This window comes from Macaca nemestrina, chromosome 15 (genome assembly GCF_043159975.1).
Source record: "Macaca nemestrina isolate mMacNem1 chromosome 15, mMacNem.hap1, whole genome shotgun sequence".
Classification (NCBI taxonomy): Eukaryota; Metazoa; Chordata; class Mammalia; order Primates; family Cercopithecidae; genus Macaca; species Macaca nemestrina.
The window spans coordinates 111,978,020-112,005,210 of record NC_092139.1 but is presented as its reverse complement, the minus strand read 5'-3'; the positions used below and the strand labels follow the sequence as shown (position 1 = coordinate 112,005,210).

Here is a 27,191-nt window from a genome sequence, read left to right as displayed (position 1 = left end):
GAAATTGCCCAGGGGAGGAAGGTGGGAATTTGAGACTAAAGTTCAGGGCAGAGGGCTCAGCGTGTAAGTGGCATTAATGCCACAAATCATGAATCTCGATGACCAACGCCCAGGGAAGCAGAGCAGACCATGGGAGGTGGCTGAGGACAGCTGCCCCAGCCTTCCTGGTCTCTGCGTGACTCTCCATTGTGCGGGAGCTCTTGTTTTTGACCTGGCATCCTGCTGATGGACACTTCACTGATCATAATCTTCTGCTGTGACCCACCTTTCTGTGATGAATGTGCTTGTACCTATGTTGCCCTTGTGAGCACATCTGTAGGATAATCATTACGTGAGACTGCTGGCCCAGAGGATGTGGGCATCTGTACTACAGGCATGTGTCAAATTGCCTTCCACAGCAATGACCCCAGCGTCCCCCCGACCAGCAGTGAAGCAGAAACTCAAACCAACACACGCACCGGGTGCTCAGCACTTTTGATCTGTGTCAGGGTGGCAAGTGAAGGAATGTGGATGTTCCCTTTTGTCTGCACTCTGAAATCCTCTCTCATTATGACTTTAATTTGCATTTCTCTTATTTTAGACTTTGGATTTGCTATTTGACAGTTTCTGTCTTTCTTCTTGGCAATTGGTCTGTTTAGATTCTCCCTTCCCAGATCCTTTGGGTAATTTCTCTTTTCTTGGAAATTGATCCATTTCTTGGAGGCGTCCTGATTTCTGTCGAGTTGAGCAGGCAGTCGCCTTTGTTCTTCTGTTTGTTCAGTTCATCTTAATTGAGTGCCGACCCTGTGCCGGGCATCGTTATTGGCCTGGGGGATACAGTCATGGCCAAAAGCAGCAAAAAGCCTGCTTTTATGGAGACCGCAGACAATTTTTAAAATGTGTATGTGAAATATATGGACTTTTAGACAGTGATAATGCGTTTGAGATAGAGGATAATTTTAAACAGGTGGCCAAGGGGCTCACTAAAAAGGTGACTTAAAGGAGATCAGGGATTCAGCCTTGGGTTTATCTGGGAGAAGAGACAGGAGCATGCTGGTACAGATGGTGTATTAGTCAGTGTGCTCCAGAGAAACAGAACTAATCACATATAGACACATGTGAAGACACGCACTGTAGGGAATTGGCTCCTGCAGCTATGCAGGTTGTGGAATCCAAAGGTCTGCAATTAGCAAGCTGGAGACCCAGAAGAACCGATGGTGTGAGTTCCAGTGTGAGTTGAGGGTCTGAGACCCAGGAGAGCCGATGGTGTGAGTTCCAGTGTGAGTTGAGGGTCTGAGACCCAGGAGAGTCGATGGTGTGAGTTCCAGTGTGAGTTGAGGATCTGAGACCCAGGAGAGCTGATGGTGTGAGTTCCAGTGTGAGTTGAGGGTCTGAGACCCAGGAGAGCTGATGGTGTGAGTTCCACTTTGAGTTGAGAGCCTGAGACCCAGGAGAGCTGATGGTGTGAGTCGAGGGCCTGAGACCCAGGAGAGCCAATGGTGTGAATTTCAGTCCCAGCCTGAGTCTAAAGGGAGGAGAATGATGTCCCCACTTAAAGGCAGGCAGAGATAGCATGAATTCCCCCTTACTTGTTGGTTCTGTTAGGCCTCCAGTGGGTTGAATGAGGCCACCTGCACAGAGAAGGACACTGTTTTCCTTCATCTTCCAGGTCACATGTTCATCTCATCATGAAACACCTTCACGACACACCCAGAAAAATGTCTCACCAAATATCAGGGCATCCTGTGGCCCAGTCAAATTGACACAAAACAAACCATTACCATTGGAATGGAGAGAGTGCAAAGGAAAAGAGTGAGGAATAGGACAGGGAGGTGATGGAGTGGCAAGGGCTTTAGCTTCTGCTCTGAGTGAATCTGGGGAACCACTGAGGGTTTTGAGGAAAGGGGTGGGGTAATTGGACTTAGGTTTTCACAGGGCTCCTCTGGCTGCTGTGTTGAGAGCAGAGGGAAGGCGCTGACCAGCGCAGAGATCACTGCAAGAATCCTGCCAGCGTGGACCACAGTAGGAGTGGTGGAGGCAGCAGGAAGTGAAAGGAAGGGCCGACGGGATTTGCTCCTGGGTTAGATATGGAATGAGAGAGGAAGAGAGGGGTCAAAGATGACTCCAGGCCTCTGATGAGAGCAACTGGCAGGATGGAGGTGTATTTCCTGAGGTCAGGAAAATTGTGGGAAAAGCCGGATGGGGGAGGAAGGTTGGGATTTTAGTTTGGGGAATATTAAGTTTGAGGTGTCTATTAAATATCCATTTGGTGACATCGAGTAGACACGTTGGCCATCAGAATGGAGTTTAGGTGAGAGTTTGAGGCTCAAAAGTCATCGTATTTTCAGGCTGGGTTATAGTGTAAGACTCTGACTCTGTCTCAGAAAAAAAAGAAAAAATAGGCATCAACATATAGTGTTTAAATCCTTGAGAGGAGGTGAGATCCATCAGTGAGTAGAAAGAGTGGAGAAGAGGAGGTTGGGAAGATGTGGGCAGACCAGCAGTGGGAGGAGGAGGACCAGGAGAAGAAGACTGCGGTGTCCTGGAAGCAGGTGGATTGATCACTTGAGTCAGTACTGCTGGGAGGATTAGTGAAAGGGGGACTGATAATTGACCACTGGGTTTATTAACATGGAGGTCTTTGGTAACCTTGACAAGGGCAAATTTTGCAGAGAAGTTGGAAGAAAAGCCGGTTGGGAGGGGTTAAGGGATGGTGAGAAGTGAAGCTGGAGAGCAAAAGTGCAGAGAATCCTTCCAAGCAGTCACCTCCACCTTCTGTGTATTATATCTCCTGCTTCATTAGATTCCCCAGCAGTGAACATGTCTCGCTGTTTTTCAAAAAACTAGTAGTTGGGGCCAGAGATGGTCACTCATGCCTGTAATTCCAGCATTTTGGGAGGCCAAGGCAGGAGGATTGCTTGAGGCCAGGAGATCAATATCAGCCTGGGCAACACAGCAAGATGCCATCCCTAAAAAAAATTTTTTTTTAATTAGCTGGGTGTAGTGGTGCACACCTGTAGTCTTAGCTACACAGGAGGCTGGTGCAGGGGGATCGCTTGAGCCAGGAGTTTGAGGTTGCAGTGAACTATGATTGCATCATTGTACTCCAGCTAGGGTGACAGAGCAAGAGCCTGTCTCTAAATTTTTTTTTTTTTAATTTTAAAAAAACATGGAGTTATTTATGAGTTCCTTTCTTTTGCTGTTAACTCCATTTCTGTTTTCATTTATTTATTGTATGTCTTTCTTAGGTTTATTTTGTCTTTTCTAACTTTTTGAGTTGGGCAATTCATGCTTTCTCATTTATTAGTAAGATCAGTGTTTTAAGGCTATATATGTTCCTCTTAACATTGGCTTTGGCTGCATCCCACAGGTCCATAAATATATTTTTTGTTATTGTCTAGATATTCTGCAGTTTTTGTTTTTTGTTCTTTTTAACTCAAGGTTACTTTTAAGTGTTTATAGACCTCTTGGTGGCAAAGTTTGGTTTGGTCTGTGGTTTCGTTATTAGTATTTTCAAATTCTAGTATATTGTTATCAGAGAACATTGTCTTCTATTTTTTGGAATTTACTTTCTTTGTGGCCTGATAGTCACTTTTTGTGTATGCACTTTCAAGAGCATTTGAATAGAATGAAGGTAGACTGTGTTTTACACACACACACAGTTGTTAGATTATTTGGCTCCCTCTCTCCTTTTGTTTTTGCCAACTGCATATGGAATGGTTTGAGACAGGTGAATTAAAATGCACTAGGCCAGGCGTCGTGGCTCATGCCTGTAATCGCAGCACTTTGGGGGGCCAAAGTGGGTGGATCATCCAAGGTCAGGAGTTCGAGACCAGACTGGCCAACATGGTGAAATCCCATTTCTACTAAAAATACAAAAAAATAAAATAAAATTAGCCCAGCATAGTGGTGAGCACCTGTTATCCCAGCTACTCAGGAGGCTGAGGCAGGAGAATTGCTTGAACCCAAGAGGCGGAGGTTGTAGTGAGCAGAGATCATACCATTGCACTCCAGCCTGGGCAACAGAGTGAGACTCTGTCTCAACAAAAAAAAGGTGCTAATGCTAGCATACTCTGCTTTTTCTCCCTAAATTTCCAGTTTTGCTCTGTGAATATTGAGGCTATGCTATTTGGTACATGAACAATTCATTACTATTAGATCTTCATGATGACTGTCATCCTTCACCCTCACACAGTGCCCTTCTTTTTTCTCATTTTTTTTGCCCTGACTTCAGCTTTGTCTGATATTATGACCCCTGATTTATCTTCATTTGCATTTGTGTGTTATGCTTCTACTCATCCTTTTTTAAAATTATGGTAAAATGCACATAACATTTATCATTTTAACCCTTTTTAAAGTATACATTTCAGGGGTATTAAGTACTTCTCACTGTAGTACAACCATCACCATCATCCATCTGCAGAACTTTGTAAAAATCATCTGCCCATCTTTTTTTTTTTTTTTTTTTTTTAAGACGGAATCTGTCTGTCACCCAGGCTGGGGTGCAATGGCATAATCTTGGCTCACTGCAACCTCCGCCTCCCGGGTTCAAGCGATGCCTCCTGAGTAGCTGGGACTGCAGGCACCCACCACCACACCTGGCTAATTTTTTTGTATTTTTAGTAGAGACGGGATTTCATCATGTTGGCCAGGCTGGTCTTGAACTCCTGACCTCATGATCTATCTGCCTCGGCCTCCCAAAGTGCTGAGATTACAGATGTAAGCCACTGTGCCCCGTCCTGCCCATCCTTTTTGATGAAACCTTGCTGAATCATTCTACCTTCAGTGCCCTTGTTTGTGATCCAGTCTTTTTTATTTTTTAGCAAGTGTGTATGGCTCATTAACATTTACTGATATGGCAGATGCATTTGGTCTTAGTTCTGTCATCATTGTTTGATAGGCTTTCTGCTTTTATAGTTTTGTGGAGGTTGTCAGTTTTCCCCATATGGCCTCTGTTGTCTGTGTTTTATTTTCTGTGTGTATGTCTTCTGATAATATGGAAAGCTGTGTTTTTGATCCCATGGTTATCTTCATAATTATGACTTGATATACTTAATCCTTTTATTTCTCTAGACAACATTTATTTTCTCCCTACTGTGAACAATATAAAAATTAGAATATTTCTACTTTCCTTCCTCGATTTTAGTTGATTATATTTTTTCTGTTTACCTCGATGCCTCTAATTTTAAACTTCTAAGCAATTCTTTAGACTCCCAACTATATATGAATATGACATAGTTTACTTATATTACCTCCATCCCTCCTACTTTTTATTATTTATTTCTCTGTTTTGTTTCATTCTTCTCTGTGATGGTCATAATCTTTAGATTGGCTGCAATAGTCCTGCAGTTACACAAATACTATGCTCATTGCTGGCCCTCTTGGCAGTGCTCCATTTATACCTTGACCCTGATTTCTCTTCATTTGCATTTGTTATGCTTCTGCTCATCCTTTTTATGAATTCTGGTAAAATACACATAACATTTACCATTTTAATGGTCTACAGTTCAGGGGCATTAAGTACCTTCTCACTGTAGGGCAACTGATATAGTTTGGCTGTGTCCCCACCCAAATCTCATCTTGAATTGTAAATCCCACAATTCCCATGTGTCGTGGGAGGAACCCAGTGGGAGGTAATTGAATCATGGGGGCAGGTCTTTCCCGTGCTGTTCTCATGATAGTGAATAAATCTCATGAGATTTGATGGCTTTACACATGGGAATTTTCCTGCACAAGCTCGCTCTCTCTCCCTTTGCCTGCCACCATCCACGTAAGGTGTAACTTGCTCCTCCTTGCCTTTTGCCATGATTGTGAGGCCTCCCCAGCCATATGGAACTGTAAGTCCAGTTAAACCTCTTTCTTTTGTAAATTGCGCAATCTCGGGTATATCTTTATCAGCAGCATGAAAATGGATTAATACAGCAGCCCTCACCGCCATCCATCCACAGAACTTTTAAAAAATCATTTGCCCATCCTTTTATATTAAACCTTTCTGAATCATTCTTGATTTGCCTAAGGGTGTCCTTAACTTTTTAAAGAAAGGGTCATGGGAACTATAATTCAAAAATATGTCCAACACGTTTTTCTGTTGACTTTATACTTGAAAGATGGTTCATTGGGCTTTAAATTCTTGGTTCATTCATCTATGTGTAAAACACACAATCACCTTAACCCTCTTGTAGCTAACTTTCTATTTGGGGAAGACAAACAATAAGCTATTCAAGTAAGTACAATAGGTGGTATGTTGGATAGAGGTGTGTGCTATAGAGAAAAACAAAGTGGGTGATGGAGAGTACCTGGCTTTGTTCTGTGAAGCAGAGGAGATGACCCCACGGAATATCTCACCCTTAACCCCTGTACACATTCCCACTGATGTGTAAAGAGTGGAGAGTAGGTTCTGCCTCTTGGCGTATCACTCACTCTGGGGAAGTGGGCTTTCCTGGCTTTGTCAGAGTCACTCCCTTGACTTCTCTATTTGCCCAAAAACCATGTACTTAAGAACTGTCACCAGATGCAATTTATGCAAGTAAAGGAAATTCAACTGCAGTGGTGTGGAGGGAGCAGTCCAGGGCTTCCACCAGAACCAAGTTTCTCCCTGCTTTCTACTCCACCTGTGTTAGTGAGCATCCTTCATTCTCATGCATGCAAGATAGTTCATCTTCCCCTGAATTCATGTCCCCTTCCCAATAGACTCCCACTTACACAGTATTGGCCAGACTGGGTCATGTGACCACCCCTGCTTGCAAGGGAGTCTGGAAAGGTAAGTATCTGTGGCTGGGAAATTAGTCTTACAACAGACGCAGGGCAGTGGGGTTCATGCTGCCTGCCACAGATGGAGTTTGCATTTCTTTTCCTCATTGTCTGGTTTGCAACTTGACTCTGCCAATCAAAGCTATAAGTGCCCTGCAGACCTGTTTCCACACTGTAGATCTTGTTCCACTGGTCTCCTGGCTCTTCCCTGTTCCAGGAGCACCTTGGTCTCTTCTCTATAGCTTTGTATGACATGGTCATATATTAGTGTCATTCTAAAATACATAATGGTTTTTGTCAATATGAATGGAATCTGTATCTGTGTTTAATATTTAGTTTGTTATAGCAAGGGTGACCATATGATTTATCATCCAAATCAGAATACTTTTGAGGGTAAAAGGGGAACAACATTAAAAATTATGTCAGAACAAGTGTTAACTGAGACTGTCCCAAGCCATGACATATAATTACCCTAGTAATTGCTGAGGTCAATGCACATTGTTGCATTTTATAAATTGATTTGATGTCTTATAGGTTGATTTGATGTCTTATCTATGTCTGCACTCTCCATTCTACTGATTAACCTGTTGATTCTGTTACATTTTCTAGTAAGTTATCCACAGTTAACTGTAATTTTGGTTCTTCTATTCCAGTCCTATTCTATGCTTATTTTTCTTGTCTTATTGCATGGGCCAGAGCTCTAGTACTCTATGGAGCTATAATGATAGCAGATTTTTTTTTTTCTTGCTTCCAATCTTAAAGTCACATGGTTCACAATGTTCAGAAGACAAAACCCACGTGCTCAAAAGAAACCTGGCTTCTTCTGGCACTGAGACCATAGAGAAATGTCCCCAGTGAGTCCCCATGGAGGAGACACCATGTGATACTTTTTTTCCTTGTATTTCTTCCAGAAAACCCTTTTGCTGTGCCTCAGGATGGGGGAGATGAGATCTGAAGCACCCAGTGCAGCCTCCGAGAAGAACAACTTCCACAGAGATGCCAGGGACAGCCGAGGTAGCGGCGGTGGCAGAGGAAGAAATGCTGCCTGTGCCCAAAACCCTCTTCCGTGGACTTCTAAGATTAGGAGCAAACTCAGGGGTAGGGGCTGGGGGTGCCGGGGAAGGGATTCTGAGCCACCTGTCCGCAAGCAATAGTCCCATTTTGGGCTGGTGGCTTCTGAGAGTTGACTCGTTGTGGACTCAGGATGACCAAGACAAAGCAACTCTGGCTGATTCCAGCCAGGAGGATTGAGGTCTGTGAGTTATACTCGTGGTTGAAAACCGAAGCTTCCCTTGCCCCTGCTCCCTCCAATAGTGGCCCCTTGGGGCTATTTGTGTCAGAATATTGGATGTACGCGTGTGTGTGTGCGCGTGTGTGATTTGGGGTGTTCTTTTTGTTTGCTTGGTTGGTTGGTTTTTATCGGGGCTTCCCCCTCAAGTTCTCTGATGGGCATGGGTCACCCTCTAGCTGGGGGTTCTGATCAGTGTCAATGTCCAGGCCGCAAGCTTCTTGCTAAAGCACAGGGTACAGCCCCTCTGTGTCTCGGGGGGCACTGGGGATTTGAAAATGCCAGTAGGGTTGGTTCTTACAGAATTCATTCCTGTAACAATAGTAATACTAAGGGACGCATCTCAGGCTAACCACAGGTCAGGTACCAAGTTGCGTGTTTTCATGCACTCTCTTTCTCACCACCTGGGAGGCAGGTATGATTAACCCCTTGCAGAAAAAGCTCACAGTGGAGAAGGGGTGCCCAGGGCCATGTGGCCAGGAGGAGACCAACCCCTCGTTTGATCTCAGGGGTGCAGGAACCCAAAGTCCAGGCTCCAACTCCCTGGACATGACGTGCTCCCCAGCCAGGGCACACCCTGCACAATGCCAGGAGCATCTCCTTGATGCCTCCACAGGCGATCTCCCTGAGTTCTCCGCCATCACCGCCTGGAGCGCTGATCCACTCAGCACATTCTGGCTAAGCACCTGCTGCGTGCCAGGCCCCGTGCTGGGCAGTGATGGGGACGAAAGACGAGTCAGACCTTATCTCTGCCCCTGGGGAGCCTCTCATCTGGTGGGAGACACAGGGATCTTTGCTGGACAGGGTAACGAGGCTACAGAAACCCAAAGAGGAGGGTTCTAGAAATCCATCCACTTTCAAGTGGGACTTCCATGTAAACCTAGATGCCCATAACATCCACCCACAGAGCTAATCACCTCCACTCCTGCCCCATTGCACCTATGAGATGGCATCACCTAAATGATCACAAACATCTCCAAAGGCCACGCTGCCAGTGTAGATTCACACATTCCATGAGCGTTAGTGATACCAGACCTCCCTCAGCTCTTAGCTCGGGAGGCCTTGCTCAATAAACATGTGTGTCCTCTGATCCAGTTTCCTCATTTCATCAGACCTAGTGTTCTCACACTGACCACCCCTCCATTCACCAGACACGACAGTGAACAAGGCAGGTCCCTGCTCACTGTGCTGGCTTTCTAGCTGGGGCAAGACAGTGAAGAAGGAAGGTGGCAAGGGCAGTGAGTGCTCTGCTGGGAACTCAGTTCGAGGGACACGTGAGTGAGACACTTGTGGACCTGGGGTGGTCTGGAAAGGCCTTCTTGAGCAGATGATTGAAGCCCGGATTTGAATGACACACAGGAGCCAGTAATGGGCATTAAAGATAGGAAAAGAGCATTTCAGACAGAAGGAATGGCTAGTTCAAAGGCCCTGAAGCAGCCATAGTCTTGGTGGTTTCAAGGAAGCATAAGAAAGCCAAGTGGCTGGGACCCAGAGGAGATGAGGGTGGGCGAGCATGCCCAGCTCTGGGCTCCGCTGTGAGTCAAGCTGTGCAAACAATGCCCTGCCTTTGGAAAAGCAGAACAAACCTGCTAGGGCATAAAGCATCCCCATTCTGCCTGGCTCTCCATCCTCTCAACAGCCCCGTGAAGAAGGGGCTCTCCCCATTTTATGGATGAGAAGACAGACTCAGCCGGGTCAAGTGGCTTGCCCAGGGTCACACAGGTCGGCTGTGGAAGACCCAGGCCCCTGGCTTCAGTCTTTGGGTTCACCTGTCCCCTCCAGGCAGTGCTGGCAGCGGTATGCCAGGCCTACAGCTTGGCAGAGGCAAAGTGCGAGAACCTCTGCTTGGGGTCTCAATTGGAGAAAGGCATGGCTTCCTCTCCCCTGATGTGAGCCATCCCAGGGCCATGGTGCCATAAGGGGGTGCACAGCCTGTCCCATGTGCAGTGCCTCGGAAGGCAGAGGAAGCTTTGGGGTGAGGGGCCCAAGACCCAGATTCTGACATCAGCTCTGCCACTGAGAACAAACAGTGTGACCTCAGGCAAGGTCTGTTACCTCAGTTTCCCCATCGGTAAGAGGAAGGAGTCAGATGGGTATTTAAGGGGTTTGCAGCCCTCGTGTCCTGCTGTCCTGGATGATGCTCTACAGGTGCTTCCTCCGCCAAAAAGGAACTGGTGACCTTGCCTCCCTCTCCTGCACACCTGGGGTCAGAGGTCACTGCCAAATAGACAACAGCTAGAGCTGGGGTTCACCTAAGCATCCCTTGAGATTTACAACCTTCTAGGAGGACGTTCCTCCTGAAAAAGGTCTTTTCAGGAATAACTGAAAAACCCATGGGGTTTGCGGTCCTACTGCTCTGCCAAGTCCCTCTTGGGCAGCTGGGCTGAGGACTGGAACATTCTGTGGCAAGCAGGAGGTCTCAGCAGAGATCACCAAGACCCAGCACACCTGGTATAGATAGCCTGCGGCAAAGGCAGGTACAGACAGCCACAGCACCCTCCTTCCCACAGGTCACCCCCACGAGTCACTTAACCTCTCAGAGCCTCTGCTTCTTACCTGTCAAGTGTGTGAGGTGGGGTGCCAGGGGGTCACGGTACTTGCTGTCTCACGGAGGAGGTGAGAACGGTGTGCACGTGGGTATAAACACTCGGTGTAGAAAGCAGGTGTGGGTATTCAATCCCCCAGTGGTGTCAAGGGCTCCTCAAAACGCCATGGGTCCCCAGGTCATTGTGAGAAACACTGTCCCCATCCTGCTGTGGTTGTGGCGGGCAGGTCCTTTAATGAGTAGAGTGTCCCTGAGAACAAGATGGATGCAGGGTAGTGACAAGTTCAAGCATAGATTTCTCGAGTTATCGTTTTGTAGCAACTCCTCAACCTGATTTTTTAAGCTGCCTACTTTTGCTTTTTACTGTGAGCTTCTGTCCATAACCATGTAATTTGTAATAATAATACATAAAGAAAAACACGAGAGAAAGGAGGACAAGATGTCCACAGAGGAATCTGCATTCGAGGCTGCTTTGCAGAACTACCGCATTTGTAAGGACTGTTTCCCACTGGGAACTGTGTGATTCATGAGCAGTTTTATGCTTTCCCCCTCGTCTGTGTATGGTGTGATTGTTGTGTGTTTCAGAATCTCTATTCAGAACCAATAGCTGGTAGTGCCTGCTGGCTCGCTGCCCTCACGTTAGCCTCTGAACATGCCCTGCACCTAGAGAAGCAGCCTGCTCACCTGCCTCGCCTGGCCCCTCCAGCTGCCAGGCCAGCACCTGACCATGACCATTGCTGATGTGCAACGGGCCTTAATTGAAAACACACACACACAAGTACACAATGCACACACACATACATGCACATGAATACATGTGTGCACAACCAGCTGTGCATGCACACACATGCATGGACACGTGCACATGCACACACACAGGTGATTTCACAGGTAGATCTGGTCCCTCTTGCTGTCTCCAATGTTCTAGAAAGCAGCAAGTAGGCAGCTGACAGTGTTCCCAGGGTGGGTGGCATCTCCCCTCATCATCAGAAAGATTCAGTCAAATTTGGCCCAGAGCTGAAGAGAAGGACTTGGGACTGTCAGAGAAAACACAACCAGGAATGGGGGTTAACAGGATTCTTTGGCCGGGAGATGGTTCCCAGTTCACCGTCAACCCAAAAGCTCTCTTCAGGTCATGTCAAACAGACCAGGGCTGTGGGTGTGGCTGAGCCTGGCACTGACTCGTCCACAGGCCACTGTCCAGGTGAGGTCAGGATTCCAGCCTGGTGTGGCCACACCCTTTACATCCCTCCAGCCTCTGTCCCCACCCAGGCCCCTCCGATGGCTTGGCTGCCTTCACAATCACCATGTCTATTAGAGACTGTGCCATTATTTTAATTTTTCAACTTGGCTGAACTGGTCCCCATCAACAGGAAGAGCCTTCAGAAGTGAATTTACAGATTTCCCACATGTTTGAAATTAACATAACAGGAACTCAGGAGGCAGAGCTTGCAGAGAGTTGAGATCACACCAGTCCACTCCAGCCTGGGCATGAGTGAGACTGTCTAGGTAGGTAGGTAGGTAGGTAGGTAAGAAGGAAGGAAGGAATAACAGACCTGGATGGAGTTATTGCGAACATGTCTTATCAATGTTGAAGGGCCACCCATCCCTATAGGGACACATCCACGTGGGTGGTTTTGTCTGCTGTGAAAATCTAAGGTTAGAGTCATGGAAGCAAACTGCAGGGATTCTTAATCATCCTGCTCACGTGGTGGGCATCAGAGGGTGTCTGCCTGGCCCCCATAGCATCAGGACAGTCGGACAGGCCATGAGTGGATGGCACTCTGATCACCGCCCTTTGCAGTCCAGGAATATATCACTGGGCTGGGGCCATGCCCTGTGCCCTCCGGAAGACAAGCCTGTACACTTTCTATGTGCCAGATGCCATGCACAGTGCCCTAGTTCCTGTAGCACCAACATCCCACACTGGTGCTTAAGTGCATGCAAACAACTTTGGGGGTTGTGGCCCGAAAAGCTCAAATGTTAAAGTTAAGCAGTCAGGCGAGCTAGAAGAGGTCAGGACCCTCCTAGAAAACCCATTCGATGACACGCATTTCCCTCACCTATTCAGCAGATACTTGCCGAGCGCCTGCCGCTTGCCTGGCCCCAGACCCAGGGCCCATCTGGGAGCCATTTCTGCTATAGCTGGGACCACCTGTGAAATGACTAGTTGTGCCTAACAGACATACTTAGATTCACAAAATGAAATCAGAACACTTACCTGTCCTACCCATGAAAGTGACCTTGGAGGTATCATTGCCCCCACCACCCCAGTTTCTAGTCCAAGCTCCCGGCCAACAGCTGGTGCTAGATAGATGCTTGATGAATGAGCAGGTTTGACTATTAGTTACTCTGTACCTAAAACTCCTATCTTCACCTCAAAGCCCTGACAGATTTGCCCTTGACAGACTGAAATCCAGGGCTGCTGCAGGGTTCACCTCCATTCATGATACCATCCCATAAATGGTAATGGGCTCCCAGGGATGCTGTTTATATAGACTGCACTGAGAATGGTGACCCTTGGGTTTGTACAATGAGGCATCCTGTTGAATGACCCTAAACCAGCCTCCAAAATGTGCAGGATCCCACATTGGTCAGCGCCAACCCTGAGCACAAGATCAAAAACCGTAGATGACATGGCCACCCTGGCCACAACTGGAACCAAGCTGGTGGCCCGAGACAGAGCCTCTTTTTGGAATTGCACGTCAGTTTCTCATACCCAGTTTCTTCCTATTTTTCCCCATTTCCCGTTTTAAAGCTAGTGGCATACATCACAGTCAAATAACCAAGTGGTCAGTGTCTGGACGATGTGCAGTAATGAGGTGGGGGCTGCAAAGGTGAGGGGCTCAGTCACCTTAACAAGGCAGGAAACCTCCCACAAAAGGCAGATGTGTCCTCCCCAGGGCCAGCTGGACAAGGGCACGCAGCGGCAGGGGTGGGGGATAGAAATATTTTCTCTCCTGTAAACTGACTTCATGTGAGCAGGCATGGGGTCTCTCTGAGAGCTGATAACTGGGAAAACCAAAAACCAATAATATTCCTAATAATACTAGAATGTAACAATAATAATGTGTTTTTCACTGACCGCTGTTGCTCTGCTTTTGTCTTTATATACAGTAGTTTTTATAACAATGTCCCTAGGTTTTAATAAAGGAGTGTCATGTCAACTGTTCCCTAGATTGACGTTTCTTTCGGTGTTTCAAAATGTGCTCAAGGGAACCTGTGTCCACATAATTTGTCACTCTGTTAGGGAGGGTGGAGGACCAGGGGCTGGGGTGCCAGCCAAGGTGGTGGTAGGGGGAGCTGGGCACACGAGTCCATCCTGAACACTCAATGCCAATGGCAGGTGGACACCACCTCCAAAGGGGCAAGGGCAAGGTCAGAGAGGAGTGACAGGGCCCTGAATCTGGCGCTAGCACCCAATAAGACAGAGCTGAAAGCACATGGGGGATCAAGGGGCAAGGCTGATCACTGCAGACGGCATGCCATCAGTGGCCCCTGGTGTGACATGCCAGGTGCCTCTTGTTTGTCATCTCATTGGCGAAGGGACAGAGTAACCTCCTTTAATGAACACCGTGCCCTGAAAAGCCACCATCCCTCATGCTGGGACTGTGTGTCCCTCATGCTGGACACGGAGTCGATTCTGGCCCCACTCGCCAGCAGGAGGAGTGAGGACGCAGGAGAAGGGACAGGCTGCACCATGGAGAAAAGCAGCACCAGGCCTTGCAGCCCAGCCCTACTTCACCTGGGGCCCAGAGGCCCCCAACACCTGAAATCCGATGATGAGGATGCCAGACTGCTGGTACCCCCAGGCAATGGAGGGTGGCAAATACTATTTTCCTCCAGAGAGGTCTCATCAGATGCTTCAAAATACTTCTGCCAACAGTTTATCAAATATATCTTTCCTGGCATACAATCAGAGGTGACCAGGTACACAAGGCAGCAACGTAAAGAAGCAATGGAGGCACAGGGATTAGGAGCCAGGCAGAGAGGCTACAAGCCCAGGAGCAGTCAGACACATGTCTTCACACAGCCATACTTACTGTGCTCCAAATACATAAAATCACATCTGAAACCCATAAAAAAAGATACAGGAAATTTTTCAAAGAGCCGATTAGAAACTGTAGAAATTTTTTAAAAAGTACATAATAACCCAAATTAAGGTCTCAGTAAATGAGTTGAAAAGCAGATTACGTAAGACAGTGTGGTATTGGCAAAAGAACAGACAATGAACAGAATAGACAGCCCAGAAATAGACCCACATAAAATAGTCAACTGATCTTTGACAAAGGCACAAAAGCAATAGAATGGAGGGAAAAAATAGTCTTTTCAAGAAATGGTGCTGGAACAACTGGACATTCACGTGGAAAAGGACAAATCTGGACACAGACTTTACACTCCACAAAATTAACTCAAAATGGAGCATAGACCTAAGTGAAACAAACAAAAACAAACAAACAAAAAACAACTGTAGAACTCCTAGAAGATAATGCAGGAGAAAATCTAGATGACCTTGGTTTGGCAATGACTTTTTCGATACAACACCAAAGACACGATCTATGAAAGAATTGATAAGTTGGACTTCATTAAAATTAAACCTGTCTGCTCTGTGAAATATTATCAAGAGAATGAAAAGCCAAGCCAAAGAACGAGAGAAAAATATTTGCAAAAAGACACATCCGATAGAGGATCATTAGCCAAAATATACAAAGAATTCTTAAAACGCAACCGTAAGAAAACAGAGCCAGGCACAGTGGCTTGCACCTGTCATTCCAGCTATTTGGGAGGCTGAGGCGGGAGGGTCACTTCAGCCCAGAGGTTCAAGACCAGCCTGGTAGCTACAGTGAGACCCTGTCTCAAAAAAGAAAAAGAAAACAAGCCGGGCACGGTGGCTCACGCCTGTAATCCCAGTACTTTGGGAAGCTGAGGCGGGTGGATCACCTGAGGCCAGGAGTTCGAGACCAGTCTGACCAATATGGTGAAACCCCATCTCTACTAAAAAAAAAAAAAAAAAAAAAAAAAAAAAAAATTAGCCAGGCATGGTGGTGCATGCCTGCAATACCAGCTGCTTGGGAGGCTAAGGCAGGAGAATCGCCTGAACCCAGGAGACAGAGGTTGCAGTATGCCGAGATTGTGCCATTGCACTCCAGCCTGGGTGACAGAGCGAGACTCTGTCTCAAAAAAAAAAAGAAAAAGAAAGAGGAAAGGAAAGGAGAGGAAAGGAAAGGAAAGGAAAAAGGAAAGGAAAGGAAAGGAAAGGAAAAAAGAAAGGAAAGGAAAGGAAAGGAAAAAGGAAAGAAGAAAGGAAAGGAAAACAACGTGATTAAGAAATGAGCCAAAGACCTTAAGAGGTGCCTCACCAAAGAAGATACACAGGCAGAAAATAAACATCTGAAAAGATACTCCACCTCATACGTCATCAGAAATGCAAATTAAAACAATGAGATACTATGACACACCTATTAGAATGGCCAAACTCCGACACACCAACACCACCAAATGCTGATGAGAACGTGGAGAAACAGGAGCTCTCATTCACTGCTGTGAATGCTTTGGAAGACGGTTTGGCAGTTTCTCACAAAACAAAACATATTTTTACCATCCGACCCGGCATTCACACTTCTTGGTATTTACCCAAAGGAGTTGACAACTTATGTCCACACAAAACCTGCACACGGGTGTTTATAGCTTTATTCATAATTGCCGAAACTTGGAAGAAACCAAGATGTCCGTCCGTGGGTGGATAAATATAAACTGTGGTACATCCAGACAATACAAGATTATGCAATGAAGAAATGAGGGATCAAGCCATTAAAAGACATGGAGGAAACACAGATGCATATTACTAAGTGAAAGAAGCCAATCTGAAATTGTGATTTTCCCACAAGGAAATTCCTTGTGGACGAAGGACAGACAGAACTCAAAGTCCTCCTTCTGCTCACATGAGACAAATGCATGTCTGATTTGCTTCCTCTGACCTAGTGTTTCACTAAGCCAAACTAAGGCAGAAGTGGCTACTCTTCTACGCCATCCCACTTGCAGATTGTGTTTTTGGTGAAAGGCTGGCTGATCAGAGACTCAAAAGAATGCAAACATTTGTCTCTTACCTACCTATGACCCAGAAGTCCTTTCCCCCACTTTGAGTTGTCCCACCTTTCTGGGCCGAACCAATGTACACCTTACACATACTGATTATAATGTCTCATGTCTCCCTAAAATGTATAAAACCAAGCTGTGCCCCAACCACCTTGGATACATGTCGTGAGGATCTCCTGAAGTTGTGTCATGGGTGTGTCCTTAATCTTGGCAAAATGATCTTTCTAAATTGATGGAGATCTGTCTCAGAGACTTTTGGGTTCACACCAGTATGCTGAAAACTACAAAACACTGCTTAAAAAAAAAATTAAAAAACAATAAATAAGTAAACAAATTATTTTTTTAAAGAGAAAACACTGCTGAAGGAAACCAAAGGAAATCTAAATAAATGAAGAGATTGACATATTCATAGATTGAAACACTCAACAAAGTAAAGATGTCAATTCTCCCCAAATCAGATTGATGTCAGTTATCTCCAATTCCTGCCAAAATCCCAGGAAGATTTTTTTGCAGACGGACAAAATGATTCTAAAATTTATACAGAAAAGCAAAGGACAAGTAAGATAATTTTGAAACAGAATAAAGTGGGAGAAATGGGAGTGATCACTCAACCCAATTTTACTACTTATGTAGCTATAGCAGCCAAGACTGCGTGGTTTTGTTAGAAGGACAGACACACAGATGAATGGAACAGAATAGAGAATCTAAATAGACCCACACATATTTGCCAAATTAGTTTTTGACTAAGGTGCAAAAGCAGTTTGATAAGGGAAAGATAGGCTTTCCAACAAATGGTACTGGAGCAATTGGACATTCATAGGAAAAAGATAAAAGAAAATAGACCCTTGAGGTAAGTACCTAAGTCTTATATACTAAGTAAAAATAATATTAAAGTAGAATATAAATTTGAATGTTAAAAATGTAAAACTATAAAACTTTGGGAAAATATTCTTTAAAATAAAAATTGATTGATTGGACTTAATCACAGTTAAAATATTTTGCTTTGTGAGAGACCCTGTTAAAGGGAGGAACAGACAAGCTACAGATTAAAAAAAAAATCTCAAACCACATATCCAACAAAGGACTAGTAGCTAGACACAAAAACAAAACACTCAAAAATAAACAGTAAAAGACAAAAACAATCAAAGTAGACACGAAGAGACATTTTACTAAAGAGAATATACAAAGGGCAAATAATTTTGATGAAGTCCAATTTATCTATTTTTTATATTGTTGCTTGTGCCTTTGGTTTCATATCTAAGAAACCATTGCCTAATCCAAAGTCATGAAGAATTACCCATATGTTCTCTTCTTAGACCATTATAGTTTTAGTTCTTACATTTAGGTCTTTGATCCACTTTGAGTTAATTTTGTATATGGTGAGGTAGAGGTCCAACTTCATTCTTTTTCATGTGGATATCCAATTGTCTCAGTACAATTTGTAATTGTTCTGGCACCACTATCAAAAACCAACTGATTATAAATGTGAGGGTTATTTTTGTACTCTAAATTCTGTTCCTTTGATCAATATGCCTATTCTTATACCAGTACCATTCTCTTTATTAGCATAGCTTTGTTGTAAGTTTTAAAACTGGGGAGTATGAGTCTTCAAACTTGTTCTTCTTTTTCAAGAATATTTTGGCTAATATGGGTCTCTTGTATTTCCATAGGAATGTTAGGATCAGCTTGTCAATTTTTGACAATAAGGTAGCTAGGATTTTGAGAGGGACTTTGTTGAATTTATAGATCAATTTGGTGAGCACTGTCACATTAATATTAGGTATTCCCATCCATGAACATAAAATGTCTTTTTATTTATTTAGACCTTTTAAAATTTCTTTCAAGAATGTTTTGCAGTTTTCAGGATATAAGTTTTATACTTTTTTGTTAAATAGAGACAGCAAATAAGTACATGAAACAATATTTAACATCATCATTAGGCAGATGAATATTAAAACCACAAGATAGTATCACTACACACCTATCAGAATAGTTAGGCAGATGAATATTAAAACCACAAGGTAGTATCACTACACACCTATCAGAATAGCAAACATAAAAAAGCTTACTGGTGGGAGTATAAAATGTTACAGCCACTCTAGAAAACAGTTTAGTAGTTTCTTTAAAAACTGAACATGCAACTACCATCTAACCCAACAACAGCACTCCTGCACATTTATTCCATTTAAACTGATATTCATACAAAAACCTGTAAATAACTGTTTATAGCAACTTTATTTATGACAGAGATAAAATGATGAAAAACACATGTGGGAAAAATCCACATGTACTTCAACTGGAGAATGGTTCAACAAATGGTAGTATATTCATAACATGGACTACTATGCAACAATAAAAAGTAACTATTGATACATGCAAAAATCTGGATGAAGCTCTAGATATTATGCTTTGTGAAAAAGCCAAACACCAAAAGTGACATATGGTATTTATATAATACTCTTAAAATGATGCAATTATAAAAATGGATAACATATTAATATCAATGATTTTCAGGGATTAAGGAGGGGGTGGAGCAGGAGGGAAGTGGGTGTGGCTATCAAAGAGCCACGGGAGGGATCCTTGTGGTGATGGAAATGCTCTGTGTCTTCAGTGTATTGATGTCAATATCCTGGTTGTGATATTGTAATACAGTTTTGCAAGATGCTGCCATTGGAGGAAACCAAGTAAAAATGTCTCTGTACTACTTCTTTTTTTTTTTTTTTTTTTTTTGAGACGGAGTCTCGCTCTGCCGCCCAGGCTGGAGTGCAGTGGCCGGATCTCAGCTCACTGCAAGCTCCGCCTCCCGGGTTCACGCCATTCTCCTGCCTCAGCCTCCCGAGTAAATTGCATGTGTATATGCAATTATCTCAGAATAAAAACGTTCAATTTTAAAAATCAGATTAGATGCAACTGGAGAGAGAATTAATCAACCTGAAGATATGTCACAAGAAAACATCCAGAATGAAGAGCAGGGAGATACAAGGATGAAAAACACAGAAAAGTACTTAGCAGCCATAGGAGATATGTAACTGAAAAATAATTGTTCCAGTAGGCAAGGTGAAAGGGATTGGAGAGAAATACTATTTGAAGAGATAAAAGGCTAAGAATTTTCTACAACTACTGAAAGACATCAAGCCACAAGTTCAAGAAGTTCTACTAAACTGAAGACAAACAGAAAACCTTAAAAGCAGTCAGAAAAAGGGTGAGGGTGGAGATTAACTTCAATGAAGCACAATTAGACTTGCAAACTACAATAAAAGTACTGGAAGCTAGAGGACAATATAATATTATTTGATACTATTATATCAAACAGTATATATGTTAAAAGAAACTGCCAAACTAGAATTCTAAACCTAACAAAAATGTCTTTCAAGAGTGAAGGTAAAATAAGATTTCTTAGAAAAGATTAAAATTTTAAAATATATAACTAACAACGAATAGACCCCAACTTTAAAAAATATAACAAAGTGTCTTCTTTAGGCAGTAAAACAAATTATTTCAGGCAGAGGTTGATGATACAGAAAGGAATAAAGAGCAACAGGTAGGATATATCTGGGGCAAATCTAAATAAAGAATGGCTGATTTGATGGTTTGTAATAATGTCTCGTGGATTTTAAAATATACAGAAGTAAAATACATGACGACTGCAGAGAACACAGGAGGGGTATAAATTAAGCTAAATTATTGTTAGGTCCTTGGATTGTCCAGGAATACCAAACAATATTTACAATATTTTGTTAAGGATGCACTTTGTAATCTCTAGGGTAATCGTTGCAATAACAGTAAAAGAAAATATAACTTCCAAGCTAATATAAAGGAAAACATGGAATGACAAAATGCACTTACCCAAAAGAAAACAAAAATTGAGAAGAAAGAATATAAAACAGGTGGGACCAGAAAAAAATCACATAACTAAAATATTTAAAACCAAATATTTTAGTAATTATATCAAATATAGGTAAATGAAATGCACCACTTAAAACACAAAGATTATCAGATTGGATTTTTAAAAAAACCAAAAACGCCAACTAGATGTTATTTATAAAAGACATTTACAACCTTAGGACATAGAAAATAAGTGCAAGTAAAAGGATGGGAAAAGATACACCATGCAAGCACTAACTTAAACAATAAACAGAAAAACTGGTGTATCTGTAATAATATTAAAGATGAGAAGTATTAGCAAAGATATAGAATAACATTTCATAATGATAAAAGCCAATACTACAAGAAAATATAACTATCTTAAATTGGTAGGCACCTACTGACACAAAACCTCAAAATATATATAGCAAAACTGATAGAACTATCAGTAGCAGACAAAATCAAAATTATACTGGGAAATTTTAACATACCTCTATAACAGGTCAAACAATCAGATGAAAAATAAGTAAGAATATGAAGAACTGAATGTGATTAAGAAACCTTACCTAATGGAGATATCTAGAGCAATGCATTCAACACATACAATACACATTTTCCTCATGCAGACATAGAAGTTTTACAAAAAGTTACCATATACTGTATAATTAAGCAAGTATCAGTGAACTTCAAAGGACTTCATTTGACCACAATGCCATTAAGATAGAAATCTATTTTTTATATATATATGAATTTTCTAGTATATTTCTCACAGTTCTGAAGGCTGGGAAGTCCAAGATCAAGGCACTGGCAGATGTGGAGTCTGGGGAAGACTCACTGTCTCCAAGATAGCGCCTTGCTGCTGTGTTCTCTGGGGATGAATGCTGTTTTCCAAACATACGGGGATTTTCCAGCATAGACACACACACATTAGAAAAAATATACATATCTAGTGTGTGTGTATATATTAGAAAATTCCTATAGTTCCATATATATACTAGAAAAAATATATATCATACATAAAATCTCTAGTATATATATATTATATATACTAGATATATATATTATGTATGATATATATCATTCTATTACAGCAGCCCAAAAGGACTAAAAAGGAAATTGTTATGAAAAAATCATATCCAAAGCATTTGAAAATATATATGTTATATATACTAGATATAGTATATATTATATATGTACTAGAGATTTTATATATATACACATACATATACACACTAATACCCCATCTGTACTAAAAATATATATAAAAAAAAGCCGGGCATAGTGGTGTAATTTTGGCTTCTTAGGAGGCTGAGGCATGAGAATCACTTGAACCTGGGAAGCAAAGGTGGCAGTGGGCCAAGATTGTGCCATTGCACTCCAGCCTGGGTGACAGAACGAGACTCTGTCTCAAAGAAAAAAAAATAATAAAAGAATAAATTAAAAAAAAATATATATATATATAACACATAAAAATTCCCATACATTTGAAAAACAAGAAATATAAATAGGCTAAGGTCAAAGAATTAATCATAATGAAAATCAGAATACATGTGAGTATAAGGGAATTGTTACATATTAAAACTTCTATGATTCAGATAAATAAGTGCTTAAAAGAAAATTCAAGTTTAAGAGCATATCTTGGTAAAGAAATCAAAGAACATCTAAATTAATGAAGAGACGTACCATGTTCATGAGTTGGAAGACAACACAGTAAATGTGTCAATTTTCCCCAAGTTGATACACAAGTTTAACTGACTGAAAACTAATGTCAGCCATACTCTTCACAAATTAAAAATAGAACAGTCGGCTGGGCACGGTGGCTCATGCCTATAATCCCAGCACTTTGGGAGGCCAAGGTGGATGGATCATGAGGTCAGGAGTTCAAGACCAGCCTGACCAATATGGTGAAACCCCGTCTCTACAAAAAATACAAAAAATTGGCTGGGTGTGGTGGCACACAACTGTAATCCCAGCTACTTGGGAGGCTGAGGCAAGAGAATCGCTTGAACCCAAGAGAAAACACCACATGTCCTCACTCATAAATGGGAGTTGAACAATGAGAACACATGGACACAGGCAGGGGAACATCACACACAGGGGCCTCTCGTGGGATGGGGGGCAAGGGGAGGGATAGCATTAGGACAAATACCTAATGCATGCAGGGCTTAAAACCTAGATGACTGGTTGATAGGTGCAACAAACCACCATGGCACATGTATACCTATGTAACAAACCTGCACGTTCTGTACATGTATCCCAGAACTTAAAGTAAAATAAAAGTAAAAAGAAAAAAAGAAAACCCCAGGTCCTACAAATTCAACCAAACATTTAGGGAAGAGATCATGCCAATCATAAGGTCTTCTAGAAACCATGCCAATCATATGCAAGCTCTTCCAGAGAATAGAAAAGGAATAGAAAATGAATATTAAAGAGCATAAAATGGCCTCAATTCATTTTGAGACTAGAATTATCCTGATACTAAAACCTGACAAAGTAAGTCTCACTTATCAGCATAGACGCAAAAATACCAATTAAAAGACAATAAACAGAATTCAGCATGACTTAACCATGAACAGAAATGTCAGTGCATTAATACATTCTCACACTACTATAAGACATACTTAAGATTGAGTAACTTATAAAGAAAAGAGGTTTAATGACTCACTGGTCCGCATGGCTGGGGAGACCTCAGGAAACTTACAATCATGGCAGAAGGCACCTCTTCACAGGGTGGCACACGGTGGCACATACCCATAATCCCAGCTACTCAGCAGTCTGAGGCAGGAGAATCACTTGAACCCGGGAGGCAGAGGTTGCGGTGAGCCGCGTCGCCCTCCAGCCTGGGCAACAAGAGCGAAACTCCATCTCAAATGAGAACAGAAAAGAAAGCAGCGTGATGGAGGCAGCCCCTTATAAAACCATCAGATCTCCTGAGAACTCACCCAGTCTCACGAGAACAGCATGGGGAAACCACCCCAATGATTCAATGATCTCTACCTGGTCCCACCCTTGACACCTGGTGATTATTACAATTCAAGGTGAGATTTGGATGAGGACACAGAGCCAAACTATATCAATCAGGTTGCTTTGACATCAGAAAACAATAAATATAATTAGGAGAATTAGCATTTGTTCTTTAATAGAAAAATATGTGATCATTTCAAGAGATACAAAAAAATTGTAAAGCTCAACAACCATTCAAGATAAAAACACCTAGGCAAGCTAGGAGTCCAAGGGAACTTTCTTTTAACAGACACTAGATAGCCACAAAAAATTACAGAAAACATCTTACTTGCCTCAGTTCTCCAAATATGGAAAGCTTTCCTTTCCTGTAAAAAGCAAGCCCATGGTCCCAGCTGTCATCCCTGCTACCCAACATTGACTGTGAAGTCCCAGGTAGTACAGCAAGACACAGACAAGAAACAAAAGGTGTAAGGATCAAAAAGGAAGAAATACTCAAAACATCACCTTTCACAGATGATATGATTGTATAGGTAGAAAACCTAAAATAATCTAATATAAATTATTCCCAGTAGCTAAACATTAAGAAATATGTAATCCCAGCAGTTTGGAAGGCTGAGGCGGGCAGATCACCTGAGGTCATGAGTTTGAGACCAGCCTGACCAACATGGAGAAACCCTATCTCTACTAAAAATAAAAAATTAGCCAGGCGTGGTGGTGCATGCCTGTAATACCAGCTACTCGGGAGGCTGAGGCAAGAGAATCACTTGAACCCGGGAGGCAGAGGTTGTGGTGAGGCACATTGCACTTCAGCCTGGGAACAATAGTGAAGCTCCAGCTCAAAAAATATACAATAAAATAAAACAAATAGAGAGAGAGAGAGAGAGAGAAAGAAAGCAGTATGTTATCTCATTCATGCAAAATCTAATGTGGGTTGGTGAAAATCCCTTTAGTTCTAGGCATCCTTCATCCTGTCCACCATCACCTCACTGGTGGCCTCCAAGGTCACCACAACGAAAGACAGAGTGTTAAGGAAACATCAACTTTTAAACTTTGGCCCAGAAGTGATACATGACACTTCCGCTCACATTTCATTCGCTAGAACTAGTCACATGGCCCCACCTAACTACCAGGAAGTAGGAAGTGTAATCTTCCTGCATACCCCTCTGGTTATTGTTTTCCCCATATGTAGAACATACTCTTACTTTCTCAAGACAGAAAACCCCACTTGAAATTGTCAGCAAATCCAGCTTGAAAGTGAGGGTCTTCTTAGGCTAGGCACAGCAGCTCACATCTGTAATCCCAACATTTTGGGAGACCAAGGTGGGTGGATCACCTGAGGTCAGGAATTTGAGACCAGCCTGACCAGTATGGTGAAACCCCATCTCTTAAAAACAAAACAAAACAAAACAAACAAACAAACAAACAAAAACAGAAAGAAATTGAGGGTCTTCAAGTGAACTGCCTAGTGCTCTCCAACAGGTCTATACCTGCTTCTTCTTCTTGTGGAGATTTCTAAACTAGAAGAGACACATTCCTTTCCTCCTATACAGACCCAATATTCAATGATGGAGTAGGGTTAGGACAACTGCAATAAACACTTTTACTTTTAAATGGAGAGAAAGAAGACAGGTAGGGGTAACAATTCTGAAATCCTTCTGAGTAGACATTGTGAAAGCTCCTACCCTCGTTAGAGAAGGTTTCTTCATTAAGCTTCTCTAGGAAGAAGTCCCTTGTTGCTTGTTCTCCCTGGCCCTTTTGTCATTCCATCACCCTCCTTGGCCACATCTCAAATGGACATGGAAGAATATGCTGTGTTTGGACTGTGAAACTCAGCTGCTGTTGGCCCATGGAAAACTGGGGAGCCATAGCTTGTTTTAAGTCATGAATAGTCTGAGACATTTTTAGTTCAAACTGTGGGTTTCTTTGGTAATACAACATCCTTAAAATCTTAGTCTGCTTTTGATTTGTTTCCAAAGAGTTCCCTGTACCATAACTCACCCAAAAGTTATTTTTGAGATGTATATCTCAACTTATTTACCTTTTCTGCTCCCCCATCTCTCTCACACACAATATCATGGCACTTACCTTGAGTCTATCTGGATCTTTTTAATCTGCCTTTTGCCCGGAGGTAGTTTGGGCCTTTGTGGCTCAGTGGTGTTGTCAATCCTGTATCAAATTAGTTGGCATCTGGAAGCAGTCAGCTTTTTGATTTTGCTAAGCCCTAATTTTGTGGAATTTCTCTATTTCCTTTTTGGCTGCTCACAAACTAGCCACTTATTTCTTGTAAGACTTTGTTGAATAAAGTCAACAGCCAAGATAGGCTTGCAATAGACTTCTTTCTTAGCCTTCTTAATGCAAGTATGCCATTTAACAAGTGTGTTACCATGAATAGTACAGATTGCCATGGCCCAGCCTCCAGTATCAGTGTCCTTGGCACACACCACCGGCACCAAGCTAATGCTGTATATTTTGGCTTTTTGATACAGCAGCACCAATGATTAGTCAGGACAGAATAGGCTACGCTGAGGTAAAAAACAAAGGGTTGTTTATCATTCACACAAAGATGATGCAATCAGGCAAAGCTCCAGGGAAGAAACTCTCCTCCATAAAGTGACGCAGGGATCCAACTGCTTTCATCTTGTGTCTCCATAATTTCAACACAGAGCCTCTCTGTAGTGAATGTCATGGAAAGGGAAACAGAATAAATGAGGCACTCTTCATGACTTCATCCCAGAAATAGTGTTATATATTGACTTCCTAAAATCCCCCAAATTAAAACATACTACAAAAACACTATGACCAAATCAATATGTCATTGGCACAAGAATGACAGATTAGAATATAAAATATATGTGAGTACATATAATAATTTAATATAACAGAAGTAGCATTTCAATACAGTGGGGAATTATTATTTAATACATAATTATTTTGTTTTTCACTAAACCACAAATATTTAACTGTCATAACAGGCTACTTATCCAGAAAAAAATAAAATTGGACTCCTGTTTTAGCCATATATGAAAATAAGATTTATGTTAAAAGCTTAAATAGAACAATAAAAATTCAGCAAGAAATTCTGAAGGGTTATATCAACACTCTCAACAAAGGGACAGGTTCCTAACCGAGACCAGATACCCGGAAGCTATAGAAGAAATGATAAACATTTGGTAATGCAAAAATTAATTTTTATATGACAAAAGATGATGTAAAGTCAATATATAATTGAGATTTGGAACACAGAGCCACTTGTAAGGCTGAAATTTAATATACAGAGAACATGCACAAATTGACAGGGAGGGAATAAACAACCCAATAGAAAAAGAAAAACCAAGAGGCAAGTCACAGAAGGAAGCCAAATGTCACCCAACATAAGAAAAGACCTTCAGACTTACGGGGATGCAGAGGGGAGCCAGTTGAAATAATGAGATACCACTTTACGCCTATCAGACTGGCAAAAAACAAATCCACAAATCTATTGTTGGCAGCTGTGTGATAAAAGGGTAGTCTTATGCACTGCTGCTAGAAATAAGAATTTTAACTTCTGTTGAAAGCAATCTGAAAATATCTATTAAAAAAATGCACATACCCTTGGAACCCAGCATGAGTAAAATGGAATTCCATGGTAGAATAGAAACAAAATGATGCTTATCAACAGAGGAAGACTTGGAGGCGTGCTACAGGGGAAAAATGCATATACACACA

General features: G+C 42.4%; 1 protein-coding gene across 5 annotated transcripts in view; it reads left to right on the top strand.

The window, feature by feature from the left end:
* The window catches only part of SHISAL1 (shisa like 1), a 161,621-nt gene extending 147,887 nt beyond the window's left edge, over positions 1-13,734 (top strand). For all 5 annotated transcript variants that reach the window (XM_011712060.2, XM_011712059.3, XM_011712061.3 and 2 more), the window contains one exon: positions 7,641-13,734. In XM_011712060.2, coding sequence (XP_011710362.1) covers position 7,641 — 1 coding nt within the window. In that variant the 3' untranslated portion in view covers positions 7,642-13,734. The remainder of the gene's footprint in view (positions 1-7,640) is intronic.
* Positions 13,735-27,191: the final 13,457 nt, after the last annotated feature.